This window comes from Bos javanicus, chromosome 14 (genome assembly GCF_032452875.1).
Source record: "Bos javanicus breed banteng chromosome 14, ARS-OSU_banteng_1.0, whole genome shotgun sequence".
Taxonomy (NCBI): domain Eukaryota; kingdom Metazoa; phylum Chordata; class Mammalia; order Artiodactyla; family Bovidae; genus Bos; species Bos javanicus.
This window is the reverse complement of record NC_083881.1, coordinates 73,568,636-73,588,313: the sequence shown is the minus strand read 5'-3', so window position 1 is coordinate 73,588,313 and position 19,678 is coordinate 73,568,636. Positions and strand designations below refer to the sequence as shown.

The following is a 19,678-nucleotide window of genomic DNA, read 5'->3' as shown; positions in this document are numbered from 1 at the left end:
GAGTTCCAGAAAAACATTTACTTCTGCTTCATTGACCATGCTAAAGCCTTTGTGTGGACCAAAACAACTGTGGAAAATTCTTAAAGAAATGGGAGTACCAGATCACTTTACCTGTCTCCTAAGAGACCTGTATGCAGGTCAAGAAGCAACAGTTAGAATTGGATATGGAACAACTGACTGGTTCAACACTAAGAAAGAATACAACAACACTGTATGTTGTCATCTTGCTTATTTAACTTACATGCGTAGTACACCATGTGAAATGCCAGGCTGGATGAATCACAAGCTGGAATTAAGATTGCCAGGAGAAATATCAACAACCTCAGATATGCAGATGATACACCCTAATGGCAGAAAGTGAAGAGGAGCTAAAGAAACTCTTGATGAGGTTGAAAGAGGAGAGTGAAAAAGCTGGCTTAAAACTCAACATTTAAAAAACTAAGATCATGGCATCTGGTCCCATCACTTCTTGGCAAATAGATGGGGAAACAATGGAAACAGTGACAGACTTTATTTTCTTGGGCTCCAAAATCCCTGCGGATGGTGACTGCAGCCATGAAATTAAAAGATGCTTGCTCTTTGGAAGGAAAGCTCTGACAAACCTGGACAGCGTATTAAAAAGCAGAGATATCACTTCACCAACATAGGTCCATGTAGTCAAAGCTATGTTTTTTCAGTAGTTATGAACAGACCTCAGAGTTGGACCATAAAGAAGACTGAATGCTTTTGAATTATGGTGCTAGAGAAGAATCTTGAGAGTCCCTTGAACTGCAAGGAAATCAAACAAGTCAATCCTAAAGGCAATCAACTTTGACTATTTCATTCGAAGGACCGATGTTGAAATTGAAGCTCCAATATGTTGCCCACCTGATGTGAAGTCAACTCATCAGAAAAGACCCTAATGCTGGAAAAGATTGATGGCAAAAGGAGAAGGAGGTGATGGAGGATGAGATGGTTAGATAGTATCACCTACTCAGTGGACATGAATTTGAGCAGACTCTGGGCAATAGTGAAGGACAGTGAAGCCTGGCATGCTGCAGTTCATTGGGTCTCAAAGGGTCAGATACAAATAGCGACTGAACAATAGCAACATGTACTGTTAAGATAAAATGAAATAAAATTAATAAAGTTTGATATAATAAAGTAAAAAATTTTAAGCTATAGTATTCTATTGTTTGTGAAATAAATATGTAGGACAAGTATTTTCTTCCCTTTCCAGAGATGAGTTACACACAGTGAACAGCAGGGGACACAAAATTCAGAAGTTATTCTCTACATAGCAACGCACAATGAAATCTCAAGTTGCAGTGGAAAGCAGATGAATTTTGGAGGCAGACAGACTGTTTGATTTCACCTTGCTCCATCACACGTAAGCTGTGTGTGTTGTGCTCAGTCTCTTAGCCATTTCTGACTTTTTGTGACCATTTGGACTGTAGCCTGCCAGGCACCTCTATCCATGGGATTTTTCAGGCAAGAATACTAGAGTGTGTTGCCATTTCCTCCTCCAGGGGGTCTTCCAGACCCAGGGATGGAACTTGTGTCTCCTGCATTGAGAGCAGACTCTTCACCACAAACCATTGGGGATGCCCACATATAAGCTGAGTGACCTTTAATTATTTAACCTCTCTTGACTTCTTGGAATTATGATAACTATAACATGGAGATTAAACCAATATATGTAAGGCAGCTCAATAAACATTAGGGTTTTTTTCCTCCGGTGCTTACTATATAAATATGTGCGTGTACACTGAAACCACACTGAACAAATGCAAACTTAGATTTTATAGTAATTTTTCCAAACCATGAACATGGAAATGGCTATAGTTTCATGACAGAACAGAAACACAAGTATAGCTAGATCAAAAATAAAAGCTAAGCAAAAGAAATGAGTTGTGTATGAGTTGCTACTCACATCCAATCAAGGCTTTTTCTATATATTAAAATGTGAGTGCCAGAGAAAGTGCACCTGAACATGTGCTGTGTACATTTTCAGCAAGGCTTAGTACAGAGTATGGTCCAGGAAAACCCAGGATCTCTACTGATCCAGGAAAACCCAGCATCAGAATTAACAGGGCGTGCTTGTTGTCTGCAGTTGCCTATTCTACACAAAATCTTTTTCAGATCTTTGGGAATGGCATGTCAATTTCCTCTGGCAAAGGAGAAACAAGAATACTTCCTTCTTAGGATTCCTGTGAATATTAAACATCACATGTGAAGCTAGCACCGTACTTGCCATATATCATTAGAATTCTTTCTTTTCTTCCAAATTGACACATGTATACTCACAAATGACTTGCTCAAAAACACCTGATCATGGTTCTATCTTTTCCCTCTTTAATAAGAACTAAGGCCTTTTTTTTTTTTTTTTGCTACTTTGGTGCACAGGGGACAAATAAATCCTTCCTTTTCTGACTAGTGGCTATATTATATTCTTTCCAATAATATTTTCCCAGCACGTTGTGTTCCACTTCTGTTCTAGTCACTGGAAGACATGTTCTATTTTAAATAACACTAGTATAAGGTGTCATAAATTTGGATGTTCAGTTCAGTTCAGTTTAGTCACTCAGTCGTGTCTGACTCTTTGCGACCCCATGAATCGCAGCACGCCAGGCCTCCCTGTCCATCACCATCTCCTGGAGTTCACTCAGACTCACGTCCATCGAGTCAGTGATGCCATCCAGCCATCTCATCCTCTGTTGTCCCCTTCTCCTCCTGCCCCTAATCCCTCCCAGCATCAGAGTCTTTTCCAATGAGTCAACTCTTCGCATGAGGTGGCCAAAGTACTGGAGTTTCAGCTTTAGCATCATTCCTTCCAAAGAAATCCCAGAGCTGATCTCCTTCAGAATGGACTGGTTGGATCTCCTTGCAGTCCAAGGGACTCTCAAGAGTCTTCTCCAACGCCTCAGTTCAAAAGCATCAATTCTTCGGCGCTCAGCCTTCTTCACAGTCCAACTCTCACATCCATATATTTGGATGTAGTTACTTAAAAATATAATTCATATATGACTAAGCTTGAATATATAATGTGCTAATTTTAAACTTAAAGTTTTAGGAATTAAATTCATTGGCTTGGATTTTAATAAATTTATTTTAACTCTTTAAGAATCTAAATGACAATGTAACAAATATTGATGTGATCATCACTTAGCATTTGTACCTGTTTATCAAAAGGAAACTTATGACTTTCCAACTATTAATCTAGTACAGAAATAAAGTAAAAATTAGTTATCTTTTATCATGCACAGAAAACTAATTCTTACATTTAGTGTTTAATTATCCTTAGTTTCTTCAACACATAATATATAAAACTACTTTTAAGAAATGAATTATACTCTACAGATTCTGACCTGATTTTGTCTCACAATATTTTGTAAACCATTCCAATTGAACAGATGAAAAATTTAATTACTGCGTGTTGTTTTACAGTATAGATACACCATAAATTATTTCACCTGTGCATGCTCAGTTACTAAGTCATGTCCATCTCTTTGCGACCCCATGGACTGTAGCCCACTAGCCTCCGCTGTCCATGGGATTTCCCAGGCAAGAATACTGCAGTGGGTTGTCATTTCCTCCTCTAGGGAATCTTTCTGCCCCAGAGATTGAACTGGGGTCTCCTGCATTGGCAGGCAGATTCCTTACCACTGAGCCACCTAGGAAACCCTGATTTATTTCACCTAGTCCACATGATTGAATTTTTAGACATTTTCTTCTTTTAATCCCCGTTTTAAATAAAAATGTGATAAACATTGTTGTACATACATATTTAATATTTTATCCATAACATCTTTAGGATAAATTCTTAAGAGATAGAATTACTAGGTGCAAGAATGTGTGTATTTGCCCATATCTTCAAAACTGCAGGAATATTCCAATACTTCTGCTCTATTTTACTTTTGTTATGGTAGGTTAAATTTTTTTCATATAGTTTTTAATATATAGTCTTTGACTGTTAGCAAATTTTTAAAAGATGATGTTTATTAACTACTGTATTTCTTCTTTTTTGAATGACTTTAGCATATTAAAATGGAGAAGGCAATGGCACCCAACTCCAGTACTCTTGCCTGGAAAAATCCTATGGATGGAAGAGCCTGGAAGGCTGCAGTCCATGGGGTTGCTGAGGGTCAGAAACGACTGAGCGACTTCACTTTCACTTTTCACTTTTCACTTTCATGCAGTGGCGAAGGAAATGGCAACCCACTCCAGTGTTCTTGCCTGGAGAATCCCAGGGACAGGAGAGCCTGGTGGGCTGCCGTCTATGGGGTCACACAGAGTCGGACACTACTGAAATGACTTAGCAGCAGCAGCAGCAGCCTATTAAAAAACAGAGACATTACTTTGTCAACAAAAGTCCGTCTAGTCAAGGCTATGGTTTTTCCAGTAGTCATGTATGGATGTGAGAGTTGGACTATAAAGAAAGCTGAGCGCCGAAGAATTGATGCTTTTGAACTGTGGTGTTGGAGAAGACTCTTGAGAGTCCCTTGGACTGCAAGGAGATCCAACCAGTCCATCCTAAAAGAGATCAGTCCTGGGTGTTCATTGGTAGGACTGATGCTGAAGCTGAAACTCCCATAATTTGGCCACCTCATGCGAAGAGCTGACTCATTTGAAAAGACCCTGATGCTGGGAAAGATTGAAGGCGGGAGGAGAAGGGGATGACAGAGGATGAGATAATTGGATGGCATCACTGACTCAATGGACATGAGTTTAGGTAAGCTCCAGGAATTGGTGATGGACAAGGAGGCCTGGCGTGCTGCCATTCATGGGGTCGCAGAGAGTCAGACACAAATGAGTGACTGAACTGAACTGAATCATGCCTTTAGTCCCTTCTCATATCAAAAAGATTAATTCTTTATACTATTTTTTAAAAGATCTTCCCCAGTTTGTCCTTTGGATTTACTTATGATTTTTTCTTTTAATCATACAAGTTACTACTCCTTTCTATTAATTTTTTAAAACTGAAGTATTATAATGACTTACAATATATTTCAGGCATGCAAAATAATGATTTGATATTTTAATACACCACAAAATGATCACCATAAAAAATCTAGTTACCACCTATAACTATATTACTATTAAATATTATTTACTATATGCCCTATATTAAGTTATTGATCATGACTTATTATATTCCCTATGTTATACATCACATCCCTGTGACTTATTTATTTTGTAATTGAAAGTCTGTACGTACCTCTTAATCTCTCTCATCTATTTCACTTATTTCCCTCAGACCCTACTTATTTGCTTTCTGTATCAATGAATCTGTTTCTGTTTTGTTTGCTTTGTTTTTTAGACTTCACATATAAGTGAAATCACATGGTATTTGTGTTTTTCTGACTTATTTCACTTAGCATAATACTCTCTAGGTCTATGCATGTTGTCACAAATGGAAAGACTTCATTCTTCTTTCACAGCTGAGTAGCATTCCATTTACTATGCATGCCACATCCTCTTTATCCATTCATCCTTTAATTGACACTTAGGCTTCACCCATGTCCTGGCTATCATAAATAATGCTACACTGAAAATAGGAGTACATATACCTAATGCTTTTCTTTCCTTCACAAAATACCCAGAAGTGAAACTGCAGCATCCCATGGTAGTTCTATTTTTAGTTTTTTGAGGAACCTAAATACTGTGTTCCATGTGTCTGTACCTATTTGCATTCACACCAACAGTGATCAGTAATTACCTTTGATTCACATCCTCACCAATACTTGTTATCATTTTTATAATAAATATTCTGTAAGTTTGTATCTTGTAGCTCTGGTTTGCATTTCCCTGATATTAGTGATACTGAGCATCTCCTCATGTGTCTGTTGACCATCTATATGTCTTCTTTGAAAAATGTCTATTCAGGTCTTCAGCCCACTTTTTATTTATTTATTTTTTGATGTTAAGTAGTATGAGTTTTTTGTATATTTTGGATATTAACCTAGTATCAGATGTATTGTTTGCAAAGATCTTCTCCCATTCAATAGGTTGCTTTTTGTTCTGTTGATAGTTTCCTTTGCTGAGAAAAAGCTTTAGCTTGATGTGGTCGCATTTGTTCATTTCTGACTTTGTTTCCCTTGCCTGATGAGACATACCCATGAAAATATTGCTAAGACTAAACTCAAAGAACATACTGCCTATGTTTCTTCTAGGAGTTTTATGGTTTCAGGTCTTACATTTAAGTCTTTAACTCATTTTGAGTTTATTTTTGTATGTGATATGAGAAAGTAGTCCAGTTTGATTCTTTTGCATCTAACTGTTCACCATTTATTGAAGACATTGTCTTTACCCATTGTATATACTTGCCTTCCTTCCAGATTAACTGACCACATACGTGTGGATTTATTTCTAGCTCTTGATTCTTGATTCTATTAATAATATGTTTGTTTATTTGCCAGCATCATACTGTTTTGATTACAGCAGCTTTGTAGTATAGTTTGAAATTGGGGAGCATAATATCTCCAGTTTTGTTCATTTTTCTCACACTTATTTTGGCTATTCAAGGTCTTTGTGTTTCTGTAAAATTTTAGAATTATTTGTCTTAGTTCTGTGAAAAATGCCATTGGTGCTTTGATAGGGATTACAATGAATCTTATTTTAGCAGCATTAATTCTTCCAATATATGAGGATGGCATATCTTTTCATTTGTTTGTGTGGTCTTCAATTTCTTTCATTAATGTCATAGTTTAATGAGTATAAGTCTTTCACCTCTTGTAAAAGATTGATTAGATTTAGTCCTGGGTGTTTTATTCTTTTTGATACAATTACAAATGGATCATTTACAAATGATCCATTACAAAAATGGGGTTTTCTTTCTGATCAGTTCAGTTCAGTCGCTCAGCTGTGTCCGACTCTTTGCAACCCCATGAATTGCAGCACGCCAGGCCTCCCTGTCCATCACCAACTCCCAGAGTTCACTCAAACTCACGTCTGTCGAGTCAGTGATGCCATCCAGCCATCTCATCCTCTGTCGTCCCCTTTTCCTCCTGCCCCCAATCCCTCCCAGCATCAGAGTCTTTTCCAATGAGTCAACTGATAGTGTATACAATTCAACAGATTTCTATATATTAATCTTTTGTCCTGCAAGTTACTGAATTCATTTATTAGTTTTAGTAGTTTTTTGGTGGTGTCTTTAGCATTTTCTGTATTTGCCTACCAGGCTCCTCTGTCCATGGGATTTTCCAGGCAATAGTACTGGAGTGGATTGCCATTTCCTTCTCCAGGGGATCTTCTCAACCCAGGGCTCAAACCTGGGTCTCCAGCAATGTACACAGATGCTTTACTGTCTGACCCACTAGGGAAGTCCATTTATATATATAGTATCATATAATTGGTAAACAGTGACAGTTTTACTTCTTCCTTTCCAGTTTGGATTCCTTTTATGTCTTTTCTTTATCTGATTGCTGTAGCTGTGTGTGTGTGTGTGTGTGTGTGTGTGTGTGTGTGTACGCGCACTCAGTCGCATCCAACTCATTGCAACTCCATGGACTGTAGCCTGCCAGGGTCTTCTGTCCATGGGATGTTCCAGGCAAGAATACTGGAGCGGGTTGCCGTTTCCTACTCCAGGTGATCTTCCCTGCCTTGGGATCATATCCACCTCTCTTGCATTTCCTGCATTGGCAGGCGGATTCTTTACCACTAGCGCCACCTGGTGGCGGAAGCCCCGATTGCCATAGCTAGGACTTGCAGTACTATGTTGAGTAAAAGTGGCAAGAGCGGACACCTTGTCTTTTCCGTTATCTTTGAGGAAAGGCTTTCGGCTTTTCACTGTTGACTATGATATTTCTGTAGGCTTGTCATATATGGCTTTTCTTATCTTGAGGTATGTTCCCTCTACACCCACATAGTCGAGAGTTTTTTTTTAATCACAAATGGGTGTTGAATTTCTTATTAATATCTGCTTTGAGGTTCTACTTGGAAAGTCTTTCCTTATCACAAGTCTATACAAATATTTACCTACACATAGTATATAAGAATTTAACATACCAATTCATTCAATCATTTATTCACTTGTGCAACAAGCATCTATTGAACACATACACACTAAGCATTGTTCAAAATGCTGGAAATAAAGCAACAAATAAGACCAAGTTTCTTGCTATCATGGAGTTATATTCCAAAAGAAATATAATCATACAGGATATAATTTAATGTGGTTTAAAGTTAATGGGGGAAGGAATGTATTATTCAGTATACAATGCTGCTACAACTAGTCAACCATTGAGAAAAAAATAGATTATTTCATACCTAGGATCAAGTATATTACAAATGGATTTAAAATCTTTATGTTTAAAAATTTAAAATAAAGCACAAAAATACTGGAAAAATGTAACTGAATATTATATAAAGGAACATCATATGCATTCTTGAACATGACAACTTTAGAGTAAGATCTCAAGGCAACTTTGGAAAGACCTTTTTTTTTTTAATGGAATAGAACAAGGTAATTTTTGAACAATAATCTTTATTAGTGTATTTTCAAAGATACATATAATCCTGAGCTAGTGCATTTATACATTTATCATTTACTCCGTGAAGTTTATGTGCATTTTGCCCCAAACTCTCTGATGAGTACATTGTTATACTAATCAGGAACATAAATAGTTAAAAATATTATTCTTATCCCTGGAATAGCCAACTGATTTACTCAGATCACCTCATTATCTAATTCTATTCAGTACCACTTCAAAAGCTTTAGAATATTACCTTTCAGCTAAGTAATTTCTTTTTAAAACTACAAAGATGGGCAGTGCAAGAGGTGATTCTTTAAATCCTAGTCAATTCCTAGAAAAGAACATTGCTTTTTGTCTTTGATCTGTATTTGGAATAAATTTGGCAATCATTTTGACCAGCTATCTTTGAGAAGGATGATAAAACTAACTACATCTAATCTTGATATTTTAGCCCGTGTACAGTGTCACAGGCTTCCTTCACATTTCAGTATTCCATGTGTGTGTGCGCAGTTGTGTCTGACCCTGTGGCTCCATGGACTGTAGCCCTCCAGGCTCCTCTGTCTGTGGGATTTTCCAGGCAAGAATACTGGAGTGGGTTGCCATTTCCCCCTCCAGGGAATCTTCTCAACCCAGGCATCGAACCCAAGTCTCTTGCATCTCCTGCACTGGCAAGCAGATTCTTTACCACTGTGCCACCTGGGAAGCCCCAAGTATTCCATAAAATAGGGTTAGGGTTAGGGTTGGGCATGGCATGGGTAGGGCATGGCAACCCACTCCAGTATTCCTGCCTGAAGAACTCCATGGACAGAGGAGGTGGCAGGCTACAGTCCATGGGGGTGCAAAGAATCAGACACGGCTGAGCGACTAAAGCACACACACCCCCCAATAAGAAAAATTAACCATGATCTAATGAAAAGGAGGACAATTTGATATAGATACATTTTTGTAAACTGTTAAATATTATGAAACATGTTATGTGAAACACTTTCTTCAAGTTCCATAAAGGAATACATAGAGCTGGTTAATATTAAATTTCATAAATCTAGGCCAGAACTTTTATAACTAGAACATTTTCAAACAATAACAAAAATGAAAGACAAAAGTCCTGTGATCTTTGAGAACAGACATTTATCCAACATATCTCCAACGGTGGACAAATAAATATTTTTATTCTTATATATTAAATTACTATCAAAATATTATTTATTTCTACAAACAACATAAAACAAGCATACAGTATCTAGAAATGGTCTTTATCTGACAAGAATGTCAAGTCTTTGAAGGTACACTAAACATTTTTTTTTCCTGAACAATGTCACTATGATCTTAGGTTAAAGTTACTATAAGCAGTTCAAGCAAAATGCATATTGCTTAGATTTAAAGCAAGCAAGTGTGATAGCTTAATTAAAAAGTGAGTATAAATGTGAAGCTATTACAGCAATATTTATAAACACTCCTTGAGAATACTCACAGACCAGCAAGTAATAGAATAATTGATTTAAAAATAATGAAAGTGTGGTTGTTAAGTGTAATGATTGGGAACAAATCAAAAATACCTTTAAGAGATGTAAAAGAACATGAAGACCAAGCTTTATTATTTGGAGCTTGAAAACTTAGCAGCAAAACAAACTATTTGCTTATAATGTAGTACAATAAACGTTTGTTCATCTAAGGCTCCCAGTCTTAAAATTTCATACATAAATGAAAATGAAATCCATTAGGTAAATGATTTAAAGATGTCCAGAGTAGCTTATCAAGAACTGCTAGATACCCTCAACTGCATCACAAAGTCATAAATAAGCTTATGCAAAACTGTGTTCTGGATAACTCACTCTTATGGCTCCCCAGTAACAAGCTCGGATAAGGCAGACCAAACCTAAGAGATAAGCAATTGCCCAAGAAACATAGGTTGCATGAAATCGTCTTGCAAAATCTTGGGTGCCAACCTGAAATAAAAAGCAATATAAAAATAAGAGGTTACAAACTCAGAATTTGTGTTGGCTTTTTTGGTGATTTTTATGAAACATATTCCCGAGATGACAAAACATGAGTTGCTGCATTTGCTGACTAACACTGACAGAGCGAAATTTCATAAAATGACATAGCAGGTTATGTTAATTATAGATTTTATCAAATCAACAAAAATTCCATTAAAACATTTATAAAGGAATTTAATCTATATCCCTGATGCCATCCCCATGTTGATAATAAATCTTTGGTTGACTTGAATAAAAAGAATTTTTTTAGACCATTGTAGCTGAGTGAGTATTGCTTCAGCTCTGGCCATGGCAAAACTGGTGCTAGCACTAAATAAAAACAAATGGACTTTTTGTTAAATGGATGATAAAAGTTCCCAGTATCAAGAACCTTCAGAGGGATCCCAAGACATGATTTCACCCGGGTGGGCAAACTCTGCTGAGAACAAGCCCATGGATTGCCTTCAGATTGCTCAAAATTTTTTAGAAGCTTCTGGCCTGGTACGTTAGGGAGGCAGGTTCTTTAGGGATCAATGGAAGTTGTTCCAAACCTCACCATTTACTACTGATCAAGTTAAGAGGAAAGAATTCTAACAATGAACAGAGTAATACTCACAGTTAATCCAATTCCAATGAAAATGCACATCATTCCAATGGTAATATATACACAGCAGCGCCTTCGAGGCAGTGCACTACCCACTGAAGAACTGTAAATTCAGGAGAACAAAACAGAATATTAAGTATTTACATGAAGGTTCTCCATATCATCATTGTGAGTACTAATTCACAGCTTCAGTAACACATATACTTCCATTTATTTCTTCAACTTGAGAGACAAGAACGTGCATAATAAGAATGATATTTTGGGGGACTTCCCTGGTGGTCCGGTGGTTTAGAATTCACCTTTCAATGCGGGGGACATGGGTTCAATCCCTGGTCAGGGAACTAAGAACCCACATACCGCAGGGCAATTAAGCCCTCGAGCCAGAACTAGAGAAGCCCGCAAACTGCAACAAGAGAAGCCTTCTCCCTGCAACTGGAGAAAGCCTGCGCACCGCAACAAAGAGCTTGCAGGCCACAACGAAGACCCAGCGCAACCAGAACAAAAATGGTAAAAAAGAATGATATTTTTAATGAGCTATCTAAATCATAATTAGTGAGTTTGTGTGTGACTCGTTGTAGTTTTAAACAAAATACAAGTCTTGGTCATTGACAATATCCACAAAAACCCACAATAGTCAACAATGATTTTCCAAAATAAAATTTTATTTCCAAAAAACTCTATTTCAGAACGGAAAATAGGTGCTATCTTAAAAATAGCATTTGATTCTCTTACATTTATAACTGTTGGCATATGTTTAGTGTAGAAAATAAGAATAAAGAATAAAAAGGAAAATTACCTATAATTTCACTACCGTGAATACTACTGAACATTTTGCCTATTTTTCTACAGCCATCTTTTCTAACTTACCAGTTTAGCATAAGCATTTTCTTACATCATTAGGTATTCTCAAACTAGAACTCTGAAAGATGAATATAAGATAACTTAATGAATTCCCTACTATTGGACACTTAGCATTTTCCTTCTTGTAAATAATGCCAGCCAAGCTTCCTTGGTGGCTCAGCTGGTAAAGAATCCACCTGCAATGTGGGAGACCTGGGTTCGATCCCTGGGTTGGCAAGATCCCCTGGAGAAGGGAACAGCTACCCACTCCAGTATTCTGGCTGGAGAATTTCATGGACTGTATAGTTCATGGGGTCACAAAGAGTCGGACATGACTGAGTTACTTTCACAAGCAACATCTAAAATCATTCTGCTTTTTAAAAAATGGAAGTAGAGGTGATTTACAATGTTTTTTTTTTTTTTTTTAATTTCTGCTGTCCAGCAAAGTGACTAAATTTTATGTATATATATATATGTACATATATATATATAAGTTCTTCTTTACATTCTTTTCCATTATGGTTTATCACAGGATATTGAATATAGTTCCCTGTGATACATAGCTGGGCCTTGTTGCTTATCCATTCTATATATACTAGTTTGCATATGCTGACCCCAAACTCCCAATCTGTTTCTCCCCTACCCCACCACTATGGCACCAACTTACCCTCCCAGGAACAGTGTAGGAGGGCTCCCTTTTCTCCACTCCTCTCCAGTATTTGTTATGTGCAGAATTTTTAACAATTTCTATTCTGACCAGTGTGAGATGGGACCTCACTGTAGTTTTGCTTGCATTTCTCTAATAATTAGCCATGCTGAACATCTTATAACGTGCTTTTTGGCCATTTGTCTGTCTTTGGAAAATGCCTATTTAGGTCTTTTGCCCGTTTTTCAATTGGGTTGTTTTGCTGCTGTTGAGTTCTTTGCATATTTTGAAAATTTAGCTCTTGTCAGTCACATCATTTGCAAGTCATTTTCTCCCAGCCATTAGTTTTTCTTTTCATTTTCTTAATGGTTCTTTTGCTGTAAGTTTCATTAGGCCCGTTGTTTATTTTTGCTCTTATTTCTATTGCCTTGGGAGACTGACCTAAGAAAATATTGGTACAACTTATACTGGAGGATGTTTTGCCTATGTTCTCTTCTAGGAGTTTTATGGTGTCATGTCTAATGTTTAAGTCTTTAAGTCATTTTGAGGTTATTTTTGCACATGGTATGACAGTGTTTCTAATTTAATTAGAGATATAGCTGTTCAACCTTCCCAACACCCCTTGCTGGACAGACTGTTTTTTCCCTATTGTATATTTTTGCCTCCTTTGTTGAAGATGAATTGACCATAGGTGTGTGGATTTGTCTGGGGGCTCTCTATTCTGTTTCATTGATCCATATAAGTTTTTGTGTCAATATCTTGCTGTTTTGGTTACTGTAATTTTGTAGTGTAGTCTGAAGTCTGGGAGCATTATGCCTTCAGCTTTGTTCTTTTTCTTCAGGATTGCTTTGGCAATTCTGGGTCCTTTATGATTCCATATGAATGTAAGAATTATTTGTTCTAGTTCTGTGAAAAAGGTCATAGGTAATTTGATAGGGATCTCTTTAAATCTGTATATTGCTTTGGGTAGTATGGCCATTTTAACAATACTGATTTTTTGCATTGTTAGAATTAGGATTACAAAATTAAAGAGGTTAAACTTTTAAAAATCTTAAATACATATGCAAGAAGCCTATGGGAAATTCATAAAATATATCTCTCAACTGAAATTCTAAATTCAATAGTTTTCAGATCTCTCTATTTCTAATTTTTTAAAAAATTTCAGAATAGTAAAAGTATAGCAAAGGTCAAAAAGCCAAATGGTACTTTCTCCTTTCCTAAACAAACATACATTAACACATATCATATATCACATATTGTGTTAGTGGATGATATTACTGTTGTTCAGTTGCCCTGTTGTGTCTGACTCTTTGGGATCCCATGGACTGCAACACACCAGGCCTCTCTGTCCCTCACCATCTCCCGAAGTTTGCCCAAGTTCATGTCCATTGCATCAGTGATGCCATCCAGCCATCTCACCTTCTGATGCCCTCTTCTCCTTCTGCCCTCAATCTTTCCCAACATCAGGGACTTTTCCAATGAGTTGACTATTTGCATCAGGTGACCAAAATACTGGAGTTTCAGCTTCAGCATCAGTCATTCCAATGAGTATTCAGGGTTGATTTCTTTTAAAATTGACTTGTTTGATCTCCTTGCTGTCCAAGGGACTCTCAAGAGTCTTCTCCAGCACCACAGTTGGAACGCATCAATTCTTTGGCTCTCTGCCTTCTTTATGGTCCAGCTCTCACAACCACACAAGGCCACGGGAAGACTATAGCCTTGATTATACGGACCTTTGTCGGCAGAGTAATGTCTCTGCTTTTCAGCACACTGTCTAGGTTTGTCATAGCTTTCCTGCCAAGAAGCAATGGTCTTCTGATTTCATGACTGCAGTCACCATCTGCAGTGATTTTAGAGCCCAACAGGAGGAAATGTTATTATTTCCACCTTTTCCCCTTCTATTTGCCATGAAGTAATGCAGCCAGATGCTATGATCTTAGTTTTTTTAATATCTAGTTTTAATCTGGCTCTTTCGCTTTCCTCCTTCACCCTCATCAAGAGGCTCTTTAGTTCCTCTTTGCTTTCTGCCCTTAGAGTGGTGTCATTCTCACATCTGAGGCTGGTGGTGTTCCTCCCACCTGTCTTGATTCCAGCTTGTAACTCATCCAGCTTGGCATTCTCATTTTGTCCTCAGTGAACAGGTTAAACAGGGTGACAGCAGACAGCTATATATATGTGTGTGTGTATATATATATATATATATATACATATAATTATCTGATTTGTCTGTGTCCAGCCAGGGTCAACATTATACCTACCATGTGGTAAATTACTCATAGAATGTCTATTGAATAAATGAAATATAGAAATGCATCACTTACTAGGCATAATTTAGGAGTGTGCTATTCCAAAAAGGTTACTTTTGCATTACAGAAAAGTAACTTCCTTTAAGTCCCAAATCTTTTTTAAAATTGATGAACATTGTTGCAAATATGTATCATAAAAATTCCTGCATACTTGAACCAAAACAGAAACATCTGGATGATCTGGGGGTGGGGGTGGTTATCATTAATTGCGGTAGTATACAGCCTATTATCTGGAGTTAATAGGGAATCTGTGATTCACTCCCTATATGTTATATTTAACCTTTGACTGCTTTTAATAACCATGTGTGCATTTGGTTATTTCTCTTGTGTTATATCTCACAGGTGGCTATCATTTCTCATTTACCTACGTATCTGCGTTTGGCAGTCTAATCTACAATGGAAATGAAAGTGAAAGTCGCTCAGTTGTGTCTGACTCTTTGTGACCCCATGGGCTATACAGTCCATGGAATTCTCCCAGCCAGAATACTGGAGTGGGTAGCCTTTCCCTTCTCCAGGAGATCTTCCCAATCCAGGGATCAAACCCAGATCTCCCGCATTGCGGGCAGATTCTTTACCAGCTGAGCCACAAGGGAAGCCCAATCCACCATGGATTAGAAGGCAACTGAATTTACTAGAATAAATCAAATGTTTCTAAGTGAATGTTTTAGCAGCTTTTCTATGAGCCAAAGGAACACACTTTTGTGTTTAAAGTGTGTTTAAAAACACACTTTAGTTTTCTAATACTTAGAAAACCATGCTCATTTTTCATCACTCAACATAAACAGTCTCTACCTCTGGAAAATCTTCACAGGAAAGAAATAATTTACCGCTACTTTACAACCCAAGTGCCATCTTATCACAAGGAAAGGCAATGACCAAAAACACCTGTTGCATGGATAATAAAATCTCTTATACATTTAATACAAATGTGGTATCTGTATGTAACACATAATATTGTTTTGCAAGTGTTAAAACTTTTTACAGATACATGTATTAAACTGTTTGCTTCTGTGACTTGTTTTTTTTCCCCTTGATACTCTACATGACTTTTCCATATTCACATGCAGAAATTTACTTCATTCATTTCCACAACTATCTTCCATTGTACACACACACACACACACACACACACACGCACACACACAGAGCTTGCTCATTCTTCTTGTTGATGGACAGTCAGGGACTTAAAAAAATTTTTTTTTGCTATTATAACAAGACTGTTTCAAATACACTTTAAATGTTTCTTTATGTAAATATGCAGGAATTTATCAAACATATACCTAGGAATAGAATCGCTGGGTTGTACGTTAGACGTATCTTTAATTTTAACAAATACCAACTTTATATCTCACCAACACTATATGAAAACTTTCATAGTTCTATCTATATCCTCATTAACAGTTCAAAACTTGGTAATGTTCTCAGGTTTGAGAATTTCATGAATGTGAATGGTATTTCATTGTGGATTTATTATGTATTAATATAGAACTAATTTGTAGTGAGGTTGGACATCTTCTCATATGCAGGTTGACTACTGATTTTTTCTATTAATTGCTTGTTCATATCTATTGTCTCTTTGTCTTGGGCTGTATTTAGATAATTCAGAGATGATATTTATATAATCTGCATACTATTCCACACAGCTATATATACCACACATATCTCTTTTATTAAAGGATTTTTTAATATGGACTATTTTTAAAGTTTTTATTGAATCTGTTACAACAGTGCTTCTGTTTTGCGTTTTGTTTTTTTGGCCACGAGGCACGTGAGGTCTTAGCTCCCTGACCTGTGATTGAAGCCACAGCCCCTGCACTGGGAGGCAAAGTCTTAGCCACTGGACTGCCAGGGAAGTCCCCATACGTATCTTCTTATAGTCTGTTTTTACAAATTCATCTTTAATAACATATTTTGATATGAGTATTTACTAGTGATACCAATGTAATACAAAGTACTTCTAATACAGTCAAAACTACCAATCTTTTCCTTTAAGGTTTGTACTTTTTTAGGAAATTCTTTTCTACTTCCGTCATAAAAATATTTTTCTACCTTTTCTTCTAAAAGTATTACAATTTTGCTTTTTGCATCTCCAGTTACAAATTGGCACTTGCCAGCGACCTCTACAAGGATTAAATCATGAGCTGCTGCAGCTTACTGACCTTCAACACTCCCTGAAAGGAGTTCAGGGTGGAGTTCCGGAATGAGACACTGTTCTCTGAGAAAATCTGGCAGACCGGGTCTTCAGATAAATCTTTTCAGGAGAAGATTTTATGAGCCCAATTCTTGCAGCTCCTCATTTCTAGAAAAGCACTAATGTCTACTCTTCTTATGTCTACTAGCGGTAGTAAGAGTCACTAGTAGCAACTAATGACTTCATAAGACCAGTAGCAATCTTCTGCAAAAATCGGTGCTTGATTGCACGTACTCCCCCTTCACCAAAATCACACATATACTGACCTTCCTCCCTACCTCTCTGGAGCATATCTATCCCTGATAAAACTTAACTCCCAACTCTCACACTGTGCCTTTTTTTTAGTTGACAGCATTTATGTTGATTGTCAAGAGCACAGTTCTTATAATTATTCATTTTTATTTTATATGTATCAAAGTTAGATTACTTGTTGCACACAAGTTTGGAATTTAAATTTCCAATGAAGTGACCATAATGACAATAATACCCTAAAGCATATGAGATAATTAAGGTATATGCTAAAATGCTATAACAGAGAAATCTATAAAACAGCAGCTTTATTTCTCTTGCATATAAGAATTCAAAGGTGAATGTACACCCAAGGGCTGGTAACCGTTCTGTTCCATGACTGCCCCTCACTCAATATGGTAACAAACATCCTGTTGCAGTTGCCTTCTCCAAACAACTGGAAGAAGGGAGTAAAAAAGCAGGACAAGCAGGTTTTGTCTTTAAGTAGAGTCCCAGGAAGATGTATTCATCACTTGTGTTCATATTCCATGGTCCTCAACACAAACACATGGTCACAACCATCTATCTGCAAGAGAGGTTAGGAAGTGGAGTCTCTAGCTGAGCAGCTGTTAAGACTGACAGTTCCACTGCAAGGAAGAAAAGAACAGCAGTCTCTGCTATTTTACCTGGTATTACTATTGCTATTTTACTGTTGGTTAGTGTTTGCCTGGTATACCTTTCCTTTCGGTTAGCGTTTCACGGTTTCACCTTTTACTTTTATTCTATGTTCTCATATTTTATGTTTCATCTTCAAATTGAATATAGATGTACTTAAATCTAGTCTGACAATTTCTCACAAGTTTTATTAAGTTTATATATATTCTGACAACTAATATATGTTGATTATTTCTTCTTATTTTGGTTTTCTACTCTCTGTTTTATTTACCCTCCCATCCCCTTTTCTAGATTTCTTTTGGATTGACTCTGACGCTCTTCAGAGAAGGCAATGGAACCCCACTCCAGTACTCTTGCCTGGAAAATCCCGTGGATGGAGGAGCCTGGTGGGCTGCAGTCCATGGGGTCACTAAGAGTCGGACACGACTGAGCGACTTCACTTTCACTTTTCAAATTTCATGCATTGGAGAAGGAAATGGCAACCCATGCCAGTGTTCTTGCCTGGAGAATCCCAGGGACGGGGGAGCCTGGTGGGCTGCTGTCTATGGGGTTGCACAGAGTCGGACACGACTGGAGCGACTTAGCAGCAGCAGCAGCTGATGCTCCTATTTCATTTGTTGCCTACTATTTTGAATTTTAAAGATGTATCAGTTCAGTTCAGTTCAGTTGCTCAGCCGTGTCCGACTTTTTGCGACCCCATGAATTGCAGCACGCCAGGCCTCACTGTCCATCACCAACTCCCAGAGTTTACTCAAACTCATGTCCATTGAGTCAGTGATGCCATCCAGCCATCTCGTTCTCTGTCGTCCCCTTCTCCTCCTAGCCCCAATCCCTCCCAGCATCAGGGTCTTTTCCAATGAGTCAACTCTTCACATGACGTGGCCAAAGTATTGGAGTTTCAGCTTTAGCATCAGTCCTTCCAAAGAAATCCCAGGACTGATCTCCTTTAGGATGGACTGGTGGATCTCCTTGCAGTCCAAGGGACTCTCAAGAGTCTTGTCCAACGCCACAGTTCAAAAGCATCAATTCTTCGGCGCTCAGCTTTCTTCACAGTCCAATTCTCACATCCACACATGACCACTGGAAAAACCATAGCCTTGACTAGATGGACCTTTGTTGACAAAGTAATGTCTCTGTTTTTTAATATGCTATCTAGGTTGGTCATAACTTTCCTTCCAAGGAGTAAGCATCTTTTAATTTCATGGCTGCAATCACCATCTGCAGTGATTCTGAAGCCCCCAAAAATAAAGTCTGACACTGTTTCCCCATCTATTTCCTATGAAGTGATGGGATCAGATGCCATGACCTTAGTTTTCTGAATGGTGAGCTTTAAGCCAAATTTTTCACTCTCCTCTTTCACTTTCATGAAGAGGCTTTTAGTTCCTCTTCACCTTCTGCCATAAGGGTGGTGTCATCTGCATATCTGAGGTTATTGATATTTCTTCCAGCAATCTTGACTCCAGCTTGTGCTTCCTCCAGCCCAGCGTTTCTCATGATGTACTCTGCATATAAGTTAAATAAGCAGGGTGACAATATACAGCCTTGACGTACTCCTTTTCCTATTTGGAACCAGTTTGTTGTTCCATGTCCAGTTCTAACTGTTGCTTCCTGACCTGCATACTGGTTTCTCAAAAAGCAGGTCAGGTGGTCTGGTATTCCCATCTCTTTCAGAATTTTCCACAGTTTATTGTGATCCACACAGTCAAAGGTTTTGGCATAGTCAATAAAGCAGAAATAGATGTTTTTCTGAAACTCTCTT

General features: G+C 37.6%; 1 protein-coding gene across 1 annotated transcript in view; it reads right to left on the bottom strand.

Moving 5' to 3' along the window:
* Positions 1-9,561: 9,561 nt before the first annotated feature.
* PIP4P2 (phosphatidylinositol-4,5-bisphosphate 4-phosphatase 2) overlaps positions 9,562-19,678 on the bottom strand; it is a 71,441-nt gene continuing 61,324 nt past the window's right edge. Inside the window, exons 6-7 of the mRNA XM_061439409.1 lie at positions 11,046-11,136; positions 9,562-10,399 (exon numbers count right to left, since the gene is read on the bottom strand). Of these exons, the coding sequence (XP_061295393.1) occupies positions 10,256-10,399; positions 11,046-11,136 (235 nt within the window). The 3' untranslated portion in view covers positions 9,562-10,255. The remainder of the gene's footprint in view (positions 10,400-11,045; positions 11,137-19,678) is intronic.